The 17,389-nt window shown below is 41.3% G+C and overlaps 1 protein-coding gene across 1 annotated transcript in view; it reads left to right on the plus strand.

The window, feature by feature from the left end:
* Positions 1–17,389, plus strand: part of ITGA9 (integrin subunit alpha 9) — a 398,613-nt gene that overhangs the window by 48,519 nt on the left and 332,705 nt on the right. The window contains exons 6-8 of the mRNA XM_037847329.1: positions 5,081–5,210; positions 13,157–13,242; positions 14,284–14,352. Of these exons, the coding sequence (XP_037703257.1) occupies positions 5,081–5,210; positions 13,157–13,242; positions 14,284–14,352 (285 nt within the window). The remainder of the gene's footprint in view (positions 1–5,080; positions 5,211–13,156; positions 13,243–14,283; positions 14,353–17,389) is intronic.

Raw genomic sequence — 17,389 nt, forward strand, 5'->3', positions numbered from 1 at the left:
GAATAGTTTTTTCCTATCCCCATTGATTTGAAATACCATCCTGCTGTATGCCAAGTTCCCTCTCTTCTTCCATCTCAATAAACATTTAGATTGTGCAACTTTTGTTCCTCTAGGAAGGACTGGTAAGGTGTGACTTGATCCTGGAGGCAATGGGAATCACTGTAATTTCATCAGCAGGGGACCAACAGGATGGATGGTGGTGGTGTAAGAAAGGTGCTTTGGGCTGAGTGTGCCCAGTGGTTTGGAAGTGGGAGGGCCTGGATCAAGGCCAGGTAGGAGTCTGTGATGTGGTCCAGCCACAGAGCAGTAGAGCTGGTTAGGATGACAGCTGTAGGAATAAAGATGATCGGGGGAGTTAGGGAATATGAAGGAAGTATCAGTGTTCTGGGTGAGCAGAGGACTGTGGGGTACAGGGAGGTTTTGAAACAGGATTCTGGAGACTGCAGGTGCCCTCAGTGCACAGGGGACCACGGGAGAAAGAACCCACTGGGAGAGGTAAACTGCTGAGTCGCTTTTAGACACGTGGAGTTTGAGGTGATGGGACAGGCATATAGACGTCTTTAGAAGATATTTGGATATAGGGACTGGAACTCAGCTTACATTTGAGACTCAAATTTGGCCATTCCAATAATCCTCTGAGGAGCCTGAGTGTGCTTCTCATGGGGCTGGAGGGAGGATGCCTCTGGTTGGGCAGTGGGAGAAGAAAGGACGGGAAAATAGGACTAACCAGAGATGTGCATGGAGAACTAAAGGAGAGAAGGCATTCCCACAGAACTTTTTTTTCCCCCATTCATGCCTTTATTTTATTACTCATCTACTGTACCCTGGATAAAGGGAGTGTCAGTCACAAGGTTTTTACAATTACACAGTCATAACATAAAAGCTATATACAGTAGTTATACAATCATTATCAAAGATCAAGTCTACTGGACTACAGTTAAACAATTTTAGGTATTTCCTTCTGGCTATTCTAATATACTAGAAACTAAAAAGAAGTATCTGTATAATGAGTCAGTAGTCATAATCATTTGTTAAATCTCAACTTCTCCGTTAGAACTCCTCCCTTTCATTTGATCAGTCTCTCAGTCTTCAGGGATATCTGGGCAATGACCATTCTAAGGTCTTCATGCTGAAAAAGGGGCAGATGTCTTAATGATGGTGGTTGGTATGGTCCCACCAGCAGGCGAGTCAGGCAGCAGGAGGGCATTGCTGCTGCAGGGAGGGAGGAGGGTTTTGGTAGAAGGACAGGAAGGGAAGGGGGTATGGAGGGAGGACCCAGTGGGCTGTGCAAGTTTGGGGTGACCAGAGGAGCAGGAGGACCTGTCTAAACTGCAGGCTTTGGGATCCAGGCCAGGCTCGCACACACTGAAGCAGGAACGTGGAGTCTGGGCTGTGTGTGGGATGGTGGGAGAGGGGCTGGGCGACAGTGAAAGGGAAGGCAGTGCCTCTGACCGCCGCTCAGTCCTCTGACCCCTGGCCCAGCTGTCTCCTGGCCTGTCTGGACCGTGGCCTCCACTTCAGTTCCCAGGCTTTTGGCCTCCTGAACAGGAGGTCTTTGAACTCGCTGCCTTCCTCATTTCTGGAACTTCAGCTGTTTGAGCCTGAGCAGGAAATGTGGTTGAAGGGGTCAAGCAGGCCCTGCTCCCCTCTTCTGCCCTCCTGCTGACCTCCTCACTCTGGCCTTGCCTTCACTGGGAGCTGAACATGCTCCCATGTCCTTGCAGGCACCACCACTTTGCCCAGAAATGTTCTGGCACAAGACGTCTGCTTGACCTGGAGGTCAGTGCCCATGGGGTTATCAAAGCTCTTCGAGTTACGGATACCACATGAGTGTTAGCCTGTCACTGAGGATAAGGGAGAATTTCTCAGGATCTTTATTTATTTTTGTAGATTAGGGTAAAAGAGGTCATAGATACTTCTAAGCAGCAAGAGAAGACATTGTTCCTCGTCTGCTTAGAACATCAGTTTGTGAGCCCTGCCCGTATGTCAGCTGGGGAAACTGGAGCATCCGAGCACCCTGTGGAAGTGTGGAGGCATCTGGGCTGAAGTTTGTTCAGCATGGACTTCTGTTGCTAAGCCTGAGCCTCTTTTGTCCTCCTACTCATGCCAACTTGTGGCATGCAGAGAAAGGCCCATGCCTGCTTTCAGGCAGATGCCCCAGTAGTAAGTGCATCTTTGGAAAAGGCTTGCACTGTTTACTGCTAGGATTCCACAAACGTGATTTAAGCAGTGGTGGCCTATGGCTTATGGAGAGGCTTGTCTTTATGTGTGTGACATCTGCGTTGGTTGTTCCTAGGTGGTGGGGGGTTAAGCTTTGAATACATTTTCCTGGCACTTTGAATAGTGCCAAAAGGGCACAAGCATCATCCAAAGGGAATAGAAAAATCCAAATACAAGGGATTTTCAGAAACACAGACCTCTGAGAGTCTCAGGCTTGGCTCCTGTTTGTTTAATTTGAACTGAATGGAAGAGGGTGCTGGCACTAAAAAGAGAAGGAAATTAAAAAAAGAGAGAAGAGCTTTTGTTTTTAAAGGTATTCGGGGAGAGGGATTATTTTTTCTTACCCTCTTTAAAATGTTTGAGAGAGGAGATGCAAGGATATGCTAAACATACAATTTTCAACTTTTTTCCTGGGTTAAGCTAGGTTGTCGGAAAGCAACATATCTGTCACCTGGTGTCCTGAGGAGCCTGTCCAGGCTGGTGCTGATGCTTGCTGCTTTAACTTATAAAAAGCTGCAGCTGGAGAGGGCTCTATACCATGTACACAGCGTGATCCTGTTCACGATGTTGTTCAGTGCCCTTTGTATTTGAACACTGATTACAAATCCCTTTCCAAGCTCAAGGCCGGAAGAAAAAAAAAAACCTCTTCTCTCCTGATGAACCGATCATCTGTCTTTCTCATGTCCCTTCTAGAGCTAACATAGTCCCTTAAAACAGATAAGTGTAAGGGGAATCAATGGATGGATGGATGAATGATTGTATACACACGTGTACCACCAGTGTTTTCCCTGTGTTGAGTCCTGAGTGTAAAAAGTGGTTTATTTTTATAAAACAGTGAGATACCACTTACAGAATCTGGCTTATCATTGGCAGCTTCCTTTCAGGGGATAGGGTCTCGGAACCTTAAATGAACCATTCCTCAGCCATCATCCTTACCCCCCCTTCCTCAGTTATCCAAAGCAAATCGTGCAGGCAGGAATCTGGTGGCTTTTGTTCCATCTGTGCTCACACCTTCCTCTTTGTTTAAGTTTCTTCCCCAAATTGATGTTGTTTGAAGCATTGTTCTCATCCCATTGCCGTCCCATTCTTGGTGTGTCTCCCCCACACTCTCTCTTTTCTCTAATTTTTCTCTTTAGATGTTTCTGGCTTTTGCAGACCCTTGCACCCTGGGAATTCAGCTGTGACCTTTTGAACTGTCATCAGAACTTCAGAATGTTTGTGGCAGGATCTAACCTTCAGGGACTTGTCAGAAACCAGCAGCTGTGACCGAGCGTGAGGCCAGCTCTGCAGAGAGAGGGGGTCAGCCTGGGAGGATCTGCTTCTGAGATGTGACAGCACATGTGGGACTTTTAACGGCCTTGCACGGGGTGGGGGGGGTGGGGGGCTGGATGTGTTTTCAGTAATGAGAAGCAGGACCTCTGCAGCCTTCAGGAGCCCCAGGAGCCTGTGTGGCCTGTACCCTTGGGATTTTGTGCACAGCTGAGGAGTTTCCTCCAGAAATTGTGTTCATTTTAACCCTTTCTGATAGATTTTTTTTTTTGTAAAATATCTTTCACATTTCTAGGCTGCTTTATCTTGAGAATTTTCTACAAAGGGACTTCATCTTTGTAGCTGGCATTATCTCTGATACATAATAGTAGGTACTCCATAAATATGTTGACTGAAAAATGAATGATTTTGCTAGAAAAATCACTTCTATTATTTCTTATTACAGCATACCTTAAACAATACGATAATCAAAAAGAAGAGGTTCTCATAGGTCTATCACCCAGTGGAAGAAAACATAAACATCTGGGGACATGTCCTTCTGGGCTCTGTCTGTTTCTCTGTGAATACATGCCTTGTTTTCTTTTACAAAACAGGATGAAGTGCATATTGTTTGGCATACCTTTTTTTACTCAATAGCACTTTGTGACTCTGTATCAGTGTCATTAGATCTTCTACAGTATTTCCAATACTGTGAAGAATTTTGTTAAATGGATATACTATAATTTTGTATCCCAAATTGTTAGACTTTTAGGTTGTTTCCAGCTTTTATTAACACAGTAATGATGCATCTTCTTGTGGGTGAGACGAGATATCCACTTCCTTAGGTGACTGACTCATGTTTGAGCCCTTGGAATTATCGTTGGTATTATCATCAGATAGTTTTGTAACACGGACATGTACTGAGGCCTGTTGAGGGGTGCAGGACCATTTGTCCCTAATCCAAATGCTGAAGGCGGCTGGGTCTTTTGTGTCCTTGCATCTGCTTTTACTAGTGCTACTGTTTCTTGCTGTCTGTGGACCTTTCTCTTCCCAGTCTATGTCCTTCCCTTCATTGGCCATTCTTGACTCTTCTTTTTGTTGTTCTGAGTTTGCATTGGGCTGTAAGGACCAGAAAACCAAGCTTTGGAACCATCCCTAGAAGAGGGGATTTCCATGGAGGATTAGTACATGAGTTTTGCGAAGCTGATGTTGGTACTGTCTTGGCATGATTCTAGCAGATGGAGTTGCTGGAGGATGAGGCTAGAGTCCAGGCTGGGTGAGGTGTTGCTGTCTGCTCGTGAGCATGGTTCCCTGGAATTCTGATTTTGGACAATATCAGTTGTTTGCCATTTCCTTGTTTGATCCTAGTTGACTCGTTGTCACTTTGCTCAGTATCTCACATCCTGAGAGTCCCATCTGTACAATAGATTCCATAGTGTCATGGAATCTGTTGAAAAAAAAATTTTTTTTAATTGCTTAGGTGAAAAAAGTCCGTGGTAAGGTATTTTAAATGTAATTCTGAGTTCTCATGTTGTGACCATGATTCTTATTGTATCCCCTAATTCTCTCTTCAGCTTCCTTTCTGGTTTACCATTGGATTTCTCTTCTCTAGGAGCTGGTGGTGATGGGCGCCCCGGGGTCCTTCTATTGGGCTGGGACAGTCAAGGTGCTGAACCTCACGGACAACACCTATTTCAAGCTGAATGATGACGCGATCATGAACAGGCGCTACACTTACCTGGGTGAGTAGCCCAGAGAGACGAGGTGAAAAAGGGGAATTGGGAGCGCTTGATACCTAACACATGTGGGGTTCTCTGCCCAGTGCGCACGCCAGCCAATCCATGACACGGGGGTCTCAGAGAGAAAGAGTTTATTACTGAGCATCAAGCGGGAGATTAGATGGCCTATTGGCCCCAAAATCTGTCTCCCCAGATAAGGAGTTCAGGGTTTTTATGGATTCAAACAAGGGGAGATGGAGTTGTTACCATTACAATATCACGTATACCCATGGCTGAGACTAGCTGAGTTTCAGTAATTTCAGGTGTTACTTCTTGGCTATTCTACAGTATAGAAAGAAAAAAAACCTATTTAATGATTCAGTAATCATAATCATTTGTTAATTCTTAATTTCTCCATTACAAGATTACCACCAAGCTCATGAGTTACTGCTTTACTGGTGGAAAGAAGCCTTCATTGGCTTCTGTATCTAATGTTCTAGTTAGTTATAGTTTTAACCAGTTCAAATTAACACGTACACCCCACATGGAAGGTAGAGAAGAGAAGAAAGGAGGGGACTGAATCAAAACTATGTGAGTTAATTTAGAAGCCAACAGTTGAGCCTCTAGGGAAACAAACATTTTATTTTTTATTTTAGCAATTACTCAGATTCAATGGTCAGGTGCAAAAAGTGCAATTGGATCCTGTTAGATGGGATTTCTGTTTCCTGGTCACAAAACTGTTGTAAAATGAAATAATTATAACCTGAAATTATCATGAACGATGGCAACCTAATGCTAAGGTATAATTAGAGCCTCAGAAAAGTTTCTTTTATTTTCTCAGCTCTTATAATGTTCTAGAAAGCAGAGAGATGCAATTTAAATCAGCAGCCACAAGGTAAAAATGACACTAGGACAAGGCTGTGCCTATTTAAGAACAAAGATAGGCTGTCTTTTCTTGTGTAAATGACAGTTACAAGGTTCTTTTCTTTAATCCTTGCCCTAAAAAGCTATAATTCAGGACTGAAAATGAAGCTAAATTTAGGAAGTTCTGTAAAACAATACTCTTTTACATTCATGATATGTAATTTAAATTTTAATAGTTTGATTTTACCATGTAAAAATATAATTTCCTTGAGTAGTAGTAGAGAAGTATTTGCTTCCATGTCAGGGGAAGCTGCTGACCCTCATTTTGCCTGGGGATTCACTGGAAATTTCTTGTTAGATGGAGGCAGAGTTGCCGACTTTCCTTTTCCCCTCTAAATACAGGGTTTTTGCCCAAGATTTTTACTCTGAGCCTTCAGGGTTTTGCTATTTTGCCCTCCCTGCTGCTTAATGCTGTAGTTTATTGAGCATTTTCTTTATGTTGGACCCTCTATATTATTTTTTTTAATTTTCAAAACAGCTTTAGGAGGTAGTTGTATCTTCATTTTATAAATAAAGAAACTGAGGCCCAAAGCACTTATGTAATTTGCCAAGGTCACATGGCTGTAAGTAGCAAAGTTGGGCTTTAAACCCTTGGTTTCTGACCCAAGTCTCAATGCCGAGCAGCTTCCCCTGTGTGCTGCAGAGACAGCGCGGATCACCACTGCTGTACCCCACGTTAGGCTGGGAGCCCCTTGAAGGTTTTGTCTCACATTTCCAGAACCTGGTATATGTCCCTGGTACATAGTAGGGACTCAAGGAGTGGATATTAAGTCAGAGAATGAAGGCAAGGCAGGAGAGCCCTGTTTGGACAGTGGCTTTAGGGTCTAGGATGGATGGACCATTTGACCCTTAGAGTCTGTGGTTTCTCTCTGTATACAAAACAGAGGGTCTTATATACTGCAGGCATTGGCAAAGGTCAGTTGAGGCTTTGAAATTGCTCGTTACTCTCAGACAATTTGAGCCCCAGTCTGAAAGAAATCAGCCACATGGTAAATTAGAATTGATCTGATATGGTATTACCACAAAACCCAAACTGCTTATTGTTTCTAGATTCTTTTTTGCATTCTTTGGCCATCCATCCATCCATCCATCTGCCCATCCATCCATCCATCCATTCACTGTCAGCTTCTTTCTGCCTTCTCCTAGGAGAGCATGTGGTATAATGGTTAGCAACAAGGGTTTTAGAAACACACAGATTGCATTTGAACCACACTGTGTGACCTTGGGCATACTGCTTAACCACTTTTTAGTTTCAGTTTCCACATCTTTAAAATGGAAGTAACAATAATGGTACTTTCCTCAGAGAATTGTGAGATTACAAGAGATAAAACATGTACAAGAATGTGATACCAAACAAATGCAGGGGTTCTGTTGGATGCTCTTAACAGCTAATCTATGACACCAAGGTTTCAAAGGAGAAACCATTTATTGCTAAGTGCAAAGCAGGAGATCAGATGGCCCAAAAGTCTGTCTCCTCAAGTCTCAGCAGTTGAGAGTCTTTATGGATTCAGACAAAGGGAGATGGAGTTGTTTTGCCATTACAATATCAACTATAAGCACAGTGAGCCTAGGCTAGAATAACCATTACAATAGTAGGAATAAATAAGGCTGAGACCAGGCTAGGATAACAATTACAAAAGTATAAACAGGGCTGAGGCTAGGTTAGAATAACTATTATAATAGTAAGTATAAACATGGCTGAGACTAGTTGAATTTCAGGAATTTCAGGTGTTAACTTTTGGCTATTCTATAATATAGACAGAAAAAACATCTATATAATGATTCAGAAATCATAATCATTTGTTAATTCTTAATTACTCTGTTACAAATCTTCGTAGCAGTTGTATTCATAATAACTTCAAACTAGAAACAACTACTGGAGAATAAGGATAGTATTCTATACTCATGATGGAACACAACTGAGCAATAAAAAGAATGAACTACTACTCAGTTACACAACAACATGGGTGAATGTCACAGATATTATGTTAAGTGACATTCTAGAATCGGCAAACCTAATAATTAGTGATAGAGATCAGAAAGTGAGTGTGGCGTATTGACTGAGAAAGGGCATGAGGTAATCTTCTGGGGGTATGGTTATATTCATTTTCTTGATCTGGGTAGTGGTTGCATGGGTAGGTATATGTGTAGACATTCATCAATTGCTGTACTTTAGATGGTGTATTTTTCTGTGTGAAAATTATATCCCAAAGAGAAAATGATAGGCAGAGTATATGAAGATGACAGAGTAAGAAGCTCCCAGAATCAATCCCTCCATCAGAATAAGTATTAACAGGCAGGAACTATCTGAATCAACTATTCAAAACTGCAGAGCCAGTAGAACACAGTGTAGCATCCAGGGAAGAGCGGGAGGAAGAGGCTGGTGAATTGCAGTAAATACCAGTGAATTGAACTCTGGGGTGGCAACCATTGTCCACCCCCCAACCTTGCAGCAGGCAGCAGTAAGGTACTGGCACAGCCTGCTGGTGCCAGGGTAGAACATAAAGATCCAGTTCTCCAAGATCCAGGGGTATATGGTCCAAGCACTGAGCACAGCTCAGGGAGGATCCTGCACTTTGTATATGTCTTGGGCTGACCTTGATAGGAGGCTAAACTCTGAAGGAGAGCCTCAGCCAGCACAAAGCCAAGTAGCAAAGACTGTAAAGGCATTTTTTGCTTAGATTTGCTTGGTTTGTAAGCTCCTGATACTCTTTAGCTGGACACAAACTCAAGAAACAGAGATCTCAGGAATAAGTCACAGAGTTAACATTTTAAAATATTAAAATATACGGTGTGCAAAAGATTACAAGACAAATGAAGAAACAGGAAAAGATGGCCCATCCAAAAGAAGAGGATGGAAATCCAGAAACCATCAATGAAGAAGACCACACTGTGTACATATAGATAAAGACTTTAAAAAAATGATCCTCATTATGTTCAAGGAGATGAAGAATACAGAGAAAGAACTAAAGGGTATCAGGAAAGCAATGAATGAACAATATGAGACTCTCAATAAAGAGAAATCTTAAAAAGCAACCAAACAGAACTACTGGAGTTGAAGACCACAATGACTGAAATGAAAAATACCCAGGAGGGTTTCACCAGCAGAAGAAAGAATTGGTGAACTCAAAGACAAAACAATTGAAATGAGTCAGTCTGTGAACCACACAGAAAATAAAAAAAATTATAAAAAGCAAAAATAGTCTAAAGATCTATGGGACACCATCAGGTGTATCAATATTTGCATTGTGAGTCTCAGGAAGAGGAGAAAGAGAAAGTGGCAGAAGGAATATTTAAAGAAATAATGGCAGAAAACTACCCAAACTTAGCAAAATATGTGAATATGCCCATCAAAAACCCCCAGAGAATACCAAACAGGGTAAACTGGAAGAGAAATATGCCCTGCCCTGGTCAAACTGTTGAATGCAAAGAACAAGGAGAGTTCTGAAAACTGCAAGAGAAAAGCAAGTGTTATATGCGAGTGAGTCCCAATTACATTAAGTATCAATTTATCATCAGAAACGATGGAGGCAAGAAGGCATAACCTTCCAACCAAGAATTGCCAACCAAGAATTTTATATCCAGTGAGACTTTCTTTTAAAAATGAGGGAGATATTAAGTCTTTCCTAAATAAACAAAAGCTGAGGGACTTCATCACTACTAAACCTTCCCTATAAGCATGTTAAGGGAATATTTCAGCCTGAAAGGAAGGTCCTATTAAAGGTAACCATATGGGTAATTATAAATACCAGTACTATTGTATTTGTTGGTATGTAACTCCACCTCTTACTTCTTTCAGTTGCTAAAATGCAAATGCATGAAAGTAATGTTAAATCTATGTTTTTATACATGCAATGTGTAAATATATAATTTGTAACAAGTACAATAGTACAATAAAAGGTGGGGGATGTAGGAGTTTACATTGTAGGAGTGTAGGAATAGCATATGTATATGCTGTTGAAGTCAAATTGGTATATAATCAAATATGATGGCTATATATTTAGAATATTAAAAGCTAACCACCTGGTAATCACAAAGAAAATATATGAAAAATATATCCAGAAAGAAATGAGAAGGAATTCAATATGGTACTGTACAAAAAAAAATCAAATAAATATAAAAGTAGGCATTAATGGCAGAATTGTGGGACCAAAAAAAGATAAAAGACTTACAAAGACTAAATAGTAAAATGGCAGAAGAAAATCCTGCATTATCATTTGTTACACTAGATGTAAATGGATTAAACTCTCCAGTCAAAAGGTAGAGGTTGACAGAATGGATGAAAAGGCATGACCCAACTATATGCTGTTTACAAGCAACTCATCTTAAATTCAAAGACATGAGTAGGTTGAAAGTGAAAGGGTGGAAAAAATATTCCATGTAAGTAGTAACCAAAAGAGAGCTGGGGTAGCTATACTAATATCAGATAAAATAGAATTTAAGTAAAAAAAATGTTACAAGGAACAAAGAAGGTCATTATATTCTGATAAAATGATCAATTCAACCAAAAGATATAATTGTAAGTATATACACACCTAACAGCAGAGCCCCCAAATATGTGAAGCAAGTATTGACAGATTTGAAAGGAGAAATAGATGGTTCTACTTTAGTGTAGAAGACTTTAATGCACCACTTTCAATAATGGACAGAACATCTAGACAGAAGATCAATAGGGACATAGAAGACTTGAATGATATTCTAAACCAGTTGGGGCTAACAGACATATATAAAACCCTCCATCCAACAGCAACAGAATACACATTCTTCTCTAGTGTGCGTGGATCATTATCCATTATAGACCACATCTTATGTCACAAAACAAATCTCAGTAAACTCAAAAATATCAAAATCATACACTATGTCTTCTCCAACCACACAGAATGATGCTAGAAATCAATAACAGAGGGAGAAATGTAAATTCAAAAATACGTGGAAACTAACAACATACTCTTGTATGGGTTAAAGAGGAAAGTGCAAGGGAAGTTAGCAAATATCTTGAGGAAGTGAAAATGAAAAGACACATATGTAGACTTATGGCATGCATCAAAGGCAGTGCTAAGAGGGAAATTTATAGCCTTTAATGCATACATTAAAAAAGAAGAAAGCTTTCAAATCAGAGACATAATTGCAAAACTGGAGAAATAGAAAAAGAGCAAACCAAAGCCAAAAGGAACAGAAGGAAGGAAATAACAAAGATTAGAGCAGAGATAAATTAAAGAGGAATTAAAAAAATAGAATCAACAAGACCAAAAGTTGGTTCTTTGAAATGATCAATAAAATTGACAAACCTTTAGCTAGGCTGATGAGTAAAAAAAGAGACAGGTCACAAATAATTAAAATCAGAAATGATTGAGAGTTCAGAAATCAGCCCTCATATTTATGGCTAACTGATTTTTGATAAGGCAGTAAAGATTGCTCAATTGGGAAAGAATAGTCTTTTCAACAAATGGTGCTGGGAAAACTGGATTTCCAGTTGCAGAAAAAGGAGACCCTTACCTCACACCACGTTAAAAAAAATCAACTCAGATGGATTAAACTAGAGCCATAGCTATAAAACTTCTAGAAGGAAATGTAGGGAAGCATCTTCAGGACTTCATGTTAGGTAATGGTTTCTTAGACTTTACACTCAAAGCACAAGCAATAAAAGAAAAAAAAATAGATAAATGGGACCTCATCAAAATTAAAAACTCTTGCACATTAATGGACTTTATCATGAAAGTAAAATGACAGCTTACACAATGGGAGAAAATATTTGGAAACCATATATCCAATAAAGGTTTAATATACAGAATATATAAAGAAATCCTTCAACTTAACAAGAAAAAAACCAAATAACCTAATTTTAAAAATGAGCAAAAGATTTGAATAGACATTTCTCCAAAGAATATATACAAATGGCCAAAAAGCACATGAAAAGATGCTCAACATCATTAGCCATCAGGGAAGTGCAAATCAAAACCATGATGAGATATCATTTCATTCCCATTAGAATGGCTGCTATTAAAAAATGGAAAATAACAAGTGTTGACGAGGATGTGGAGAAGTAGGAACTTTCATTCATTGCTGGTGGCAATGAAAAATGGTGCATTCACTGTGGAAGATGGTTTTGTGGTTCCCTAGAAAGCTAAGTATAGAGCTACCATGTGTCCTAGCAATCCCACTACTAGCTATATACCCACAATATTTGAAAGCAGGTACTTGAACAGATATTTGCACCCTGAAGTTCATAGTGGCATTATTCACAACTGCTATAATACAGAAGCAACTCAAGTGTCCATCAACCGATGACTGGATAAATAAAATGTGGTATATACATATAATGGGATATTATTCAGCTGTAAAAAGGAAGGAAGTCCTGAGACATGTGACAGCATGGATGAAACTTGAAGACACAGTGTTGAATGAAATAAGCCAGACATAAAATGACATATATTGTTTGATCTGCTGATTTGATCTGCTGATTTGAAACAATTAGAATGAGAAACTCATAGGGTCAGAATCTAGAATATAGGTTACCAGGGACAGGATGGGGGTAAGGAATTGGGAGTAAACACCTAAATTATACAGAATTTCTATTTGAGATGATGGAAAGGTTTTGGTAATGGAAAGTGGTGATGATAGCACAACATTGTGAATGTAATTAATAGCACAGAATTCCATATTTGAATGTGGTCAAAAGGGGAATTTTAGTTTTATATATATTACTAGAATAAAAATTAAAAAAAAAACCCCATGGCATTGTACAAGAGAAAAAAAAGAAAAAAGAAAAATGTAACAGATATAGAGTATTTAGTATAGTATATGAAGAATACTCAGAAAGCACTCTTTCCCGTTCTGATGTCCTCGTGAACATACCTTTTTGTGAGATGGGCTCTTTCCATATGAGAAGACTGAATTTGTTCCCTAGTAGTGTGTGCTCTGAGAATAACTGAAACATAATTGTCCAGATAGGGGACAAGCTTAAGAAACTTTTTCCTCTGATGGATCATTTTCTTCTCTACCTTTCTCTCTTGCCCATGGCCTCGGTGTCCACCCAACCTGTTCAGGCTATGCAGTGACTGCTGGCCACTTCTCTCATCCATCCACCACCGATGTGGTAGGAGGCGCCCCACAGGACGACGGCATTGGAAAGGTGAGAAGTCTGTGGAATGGAATGGGGTCAGACAGCAGGGTGGAGCATGCTGTCCCTGTTGTACAGGATGGCCGACTTCTTTGATCTGAACATTCTCCTGCTTAGCTGGCGGGTATGTGATGAAGTCATGAGGATCCCTCTCACACGCCCACTGTCTCCTTCCAACCACTTTCGAGAGTTGACCTTGGAAGTTTAATCAGTGTGAACACTACTCTCAGCCCTCTCCATTGTCTGCACATTTTTATCTGGGGTTTTCTACTGCTGATTCTGTGTGTGTGGGTGGGAGGGTGGGTGGGTGTAGGTGCACATGTCATTTTGTAAGACTGATCCCTGGCATCATGGTACCCACTAAAGCAATGGCATTCACCAAAGGAATGGTGTCTGGGCTGCCCAATCCCTTCCCAAGTTTAGTTTTGAGTTAATGGAGCCAGTCTAGTCCCAAGAATTTGGGGAATTTTCATTATGCTAGATTCTCATGCTTATTTCCCTAATGTTTTAGAAGGAACATTGGGTCCCCAAGGTTCTTTTAACCCAGAGGCTGGACTGGGAATGTGTGGATCTGACTTTCCCTAAAGTATCCACCCCAGAGTGCACAAGACCCCCCTTGGATCTAGGGCCATCGGAGTCCCTTGGGGAATCATGACTTCTGAGGGACCTGAAGTGTGGAGACCTGTGCTGTTTGGTTCTTCAGGTTCAGGGTTGAAGCTTACAGGAATGAGCGTATATTTCAAGGAAGAAAATATTTACTTTTTCCAGGGATTGAATTGCTGACTAAGTGTTTGGAAGCTTCTTGGATTCATGGTTTCCAAAAATGGTATGGTTCAAGGACAGTGGAGAGGATTTCTGCCTTAGGATTGAAGGACACTGGTTTTGCAGTGTTGGTAAAATGAGTTATTCTGACTTCTTCATTATGGTTGGCCAGTGTAAGCAAACCTGCCTTGTGCCTGGTCTGGCATTTAAATAGGATTCCTAGGAGGATGCTAATATCTTTGGTCATTGCTTCCTTCCTAACCGGACTTTTTTTTTTCCCCTGTTCTATAGGTTTATATTTTTAGAGCTGATCGAAGATCAGGCACCTTAATTAAAATCTTTCAGGCATCAGGTAAAAAGGTGAGATATTTGATATATGTGACTATTTTTTGTTTGAGAGATGTGATCATGTGGTAGTGTTCCAGTTTGCTAATGCTGCAGTTTTGCAAAACACCAGAAATGGATTGGCTTTTATAAAGGGGCTTTATTTGGTTACAAAGTTACAGTCTTAAGGCCATAAAGTGTCCGAGGTAAGGCATCAACAATCAGGTACCTTCACTGAAGGATGGCCAGTGGCGTCTGGAAAACCAGTTAGCTGGGAAGGCACATGGCTGGCATCTGCTTGCTCCCAGGTTGTGTTTCAAAATGGTGTTCTCCAAAATGTCAGTGCTAGCTTTCAACGGCCATTTTCAAAATGTGTCTCTCAGCTGCAGCAAGCATCTGGGCCTGTGTGGCTCTTTTTAAAGTACTCCAGTAACCAATCAAGATCCATGCTGAATGGGTGGGGCCACAGCTCCATGGAAATAATCTAATCAAAGGGATTACCCACAGTTGGGTGGGTCACATCTCCATGGAAACAGCCTAATCCAAAGTTTCCAACTTAATCAGCACTAATATGTCTGCCCCCACAAGATTGTATTAAAGAACATGGCTTTTTCTGGGGGACATAATACATCCAAACCAGCACAGGGAGTCAGTTCTTAATTTTTAGAAAATCCATTTAAAGACCTTACATATACCCGATGGCAGTTCTGTCTGCACCTTTACCTTCTCAGCAGCTGTGTGTATAACCTGCAAAGTCATGGGATTTGTGCTCATTTTAGGAAACATCATGGCACAGGATTAGTTTGTGCATGGCTGAGTTCCAGCGCAGAGTTTTTAAAGGTTGTCCACAGTTCAGACGCTGTCATCAAAATTACTGCATGCCTCTGCCTTTCTCCACCTCTCTGCCTTTGTCCTTTTCTGTCTCTTTCTCTTAAATGTGCACATCTACACCTCCAAGAGGTCAGGTACAGTTGAGTACCTGAGGCAACCGTGTGATATTTAAGTGACTACTTTCAAAGGAGACATGTAGACATGCCCTCCCTTCCCTGTTTCCCCAGCCCAGTGCCACCCTTTCTTCCCCAGTCCTGAGCCTCCACTGCTATGAGAACTGTCGTCACACACAGAAAAATTAAACAAAAATTGCCCAGTTCCTCTTGGAAATGTAAAACAGAAATATCTAAGGGAGGTTGCCCTGAAGTTAGCCCTGTGCAGGGCTTATCTGCCTGTGTCGCCCCCACCCTGTTCTTAATTCTCTTCATTTCCCACAAGTTTCCATCGTACTGCACCACAGTTGCTGCCTAAAATTGAGCCAGGTTAATTATAGAGATTAGAGATTCCTTTGATGAATGAGCAACATTTTTTTTGGCCTTTTCAGTCATGCACACTTTAGCGTGGCTTAGATCAATAGGCCTATTTAGCTGAGATGTTCGACTGTTCCAAGAGGATACAAATGTAGAAAGGGCGATGAAGGAGGTGATTTGGGGGCTGAAACAGTTTTGGAGACTAGTCTTGGTAGAGGCTTTCGTGGGCCCTGGGAAGAAGCATAGAGCCCCTGGAACTTGGGAAATGCCGGAAGGTGATATTACCTACCACTAGCCTGAGAAAAAGGAAAATCATGCCTGTTTCCTTCCTGGGCCATGTGCTCTCCTCCCCAGTTCAGTCCCTGCTGTGAGCCAGCCTAGGACCATTACACACAATTACACATTGTTCCAATGGTGAACCATAACCTCTACCTACAAATAAACCTTTTTGCAATTTTAACTCAACCTCAATGTATAATTGTCATAATGTTTTTAATAAAGAAATGAATTGCCAAACTCAGTTTTATGAAATTTTTCCTGTCCCCTTGAGAACTGTGCTGGCCTGTGTTACTGTGACATTTTCAAACCCCAAAGCAAGTGACACTAGAAAATGACTGCAGGTAAGTCCTTGAAAAACATTTTCCAAGTACCCTAAAAAGTTATTAGTTCCATGCCATTTGTGATGAAGAGAGTTCTACAGAGCAAGTAGGATGTGAATGCTACTAAGTGTAACATTTTAGATCTTTCTCCAAAAGATAAAAATGGGTGAGTTTGTCTGGAGTGGAAAATCCCCCCTTTCAAATGCACCTGGGCTTGAAAGCACAAAATTAAAAGATTCTTGCCAAAGTGAATCGTGGAGCTTGGACAGCTCTATCACCCTGCTTTCAGAACATCTTTATGTTTATTTGTAGTGTTTCCTCTCAGCCTGCTTGCTCCTCTCCCACCTGGTCTCCACTCCCTGCTGCTTGTGCCCAGGACAGGCCCAGAGAATGCCTGTTGTCCAGGTGTAATTCATACTTGTATGATTGTGCCCATCTCCTCAGAAACCTCCCAGTTTGATGACTTACATGGTCACCCACCGATGCTCAGGTCTTGGTTGGGCATTTCTGGGGGTAGACGTGAGAAGGTGAGAAGGTGGCATGAAAGGGATCAGGTAAATATTTGAGAACTCACTTGTCTGAACTTCCTGAGGGCTTTATGCCATCAAGTTCCAGGACAGACGAGGGCTTGGGACCATGATTGCTTGAATGTCCTTATTATGTCAAGATGTGCGTGGAGCTCCAGATATTTCACCTCCCAGCTCCATCGTGGTACTGGCTCTTTATTTTCTTTAGGGCACTTCTTGCCTCCCCTCTGCATCATTCCTTACTTCCCCTTCATTCTGTCACTCACTCAAGGCCTTCTTGCCTTCACTGCCTTCCACCAAGATCTCCAGCTAGCTTTAACTCTGTCATCATCTCTTTTATTTTGAAATAGGCCCTTATATCTCTCTGTATGTATCGGCTAATTCTGCTTTTTACCAGAAGAAGTGAGAAATTCTTGTCTCTCTGACTTCTCTGTTACCTCACGGGGAGAGGACATGACCCCAGGCTTTCAAAGGGTCCCCTGTGTCTGGAGCCACACGCACAGAGACGGGGTTCTAACTCAGCAAACCACCAACCCAGTTCTGCTTTTCTTTGGCCAGAATTTGGCCAACTGGTTCTGTATCCTGACTTCTCCATCAGAACAAAACAAGCCAGTTCTGGTCTGTATTGATGACGTCCTTCACGTAG

Source organism: Choloepus didactylus, chromosome 1 (assembly GCF_015220235.1).
Source record: "Choloepus didactylus isolate mChoDid1 chromosome 1, mChoDid1.pri, whole genome shotgun sequence".
Lineage (NCBI taxonomy): Eukaryota > Metazoa > Chordata > Mammalia > Pilosa > Megalonychidae > Choloepus > Choloepus didactylus.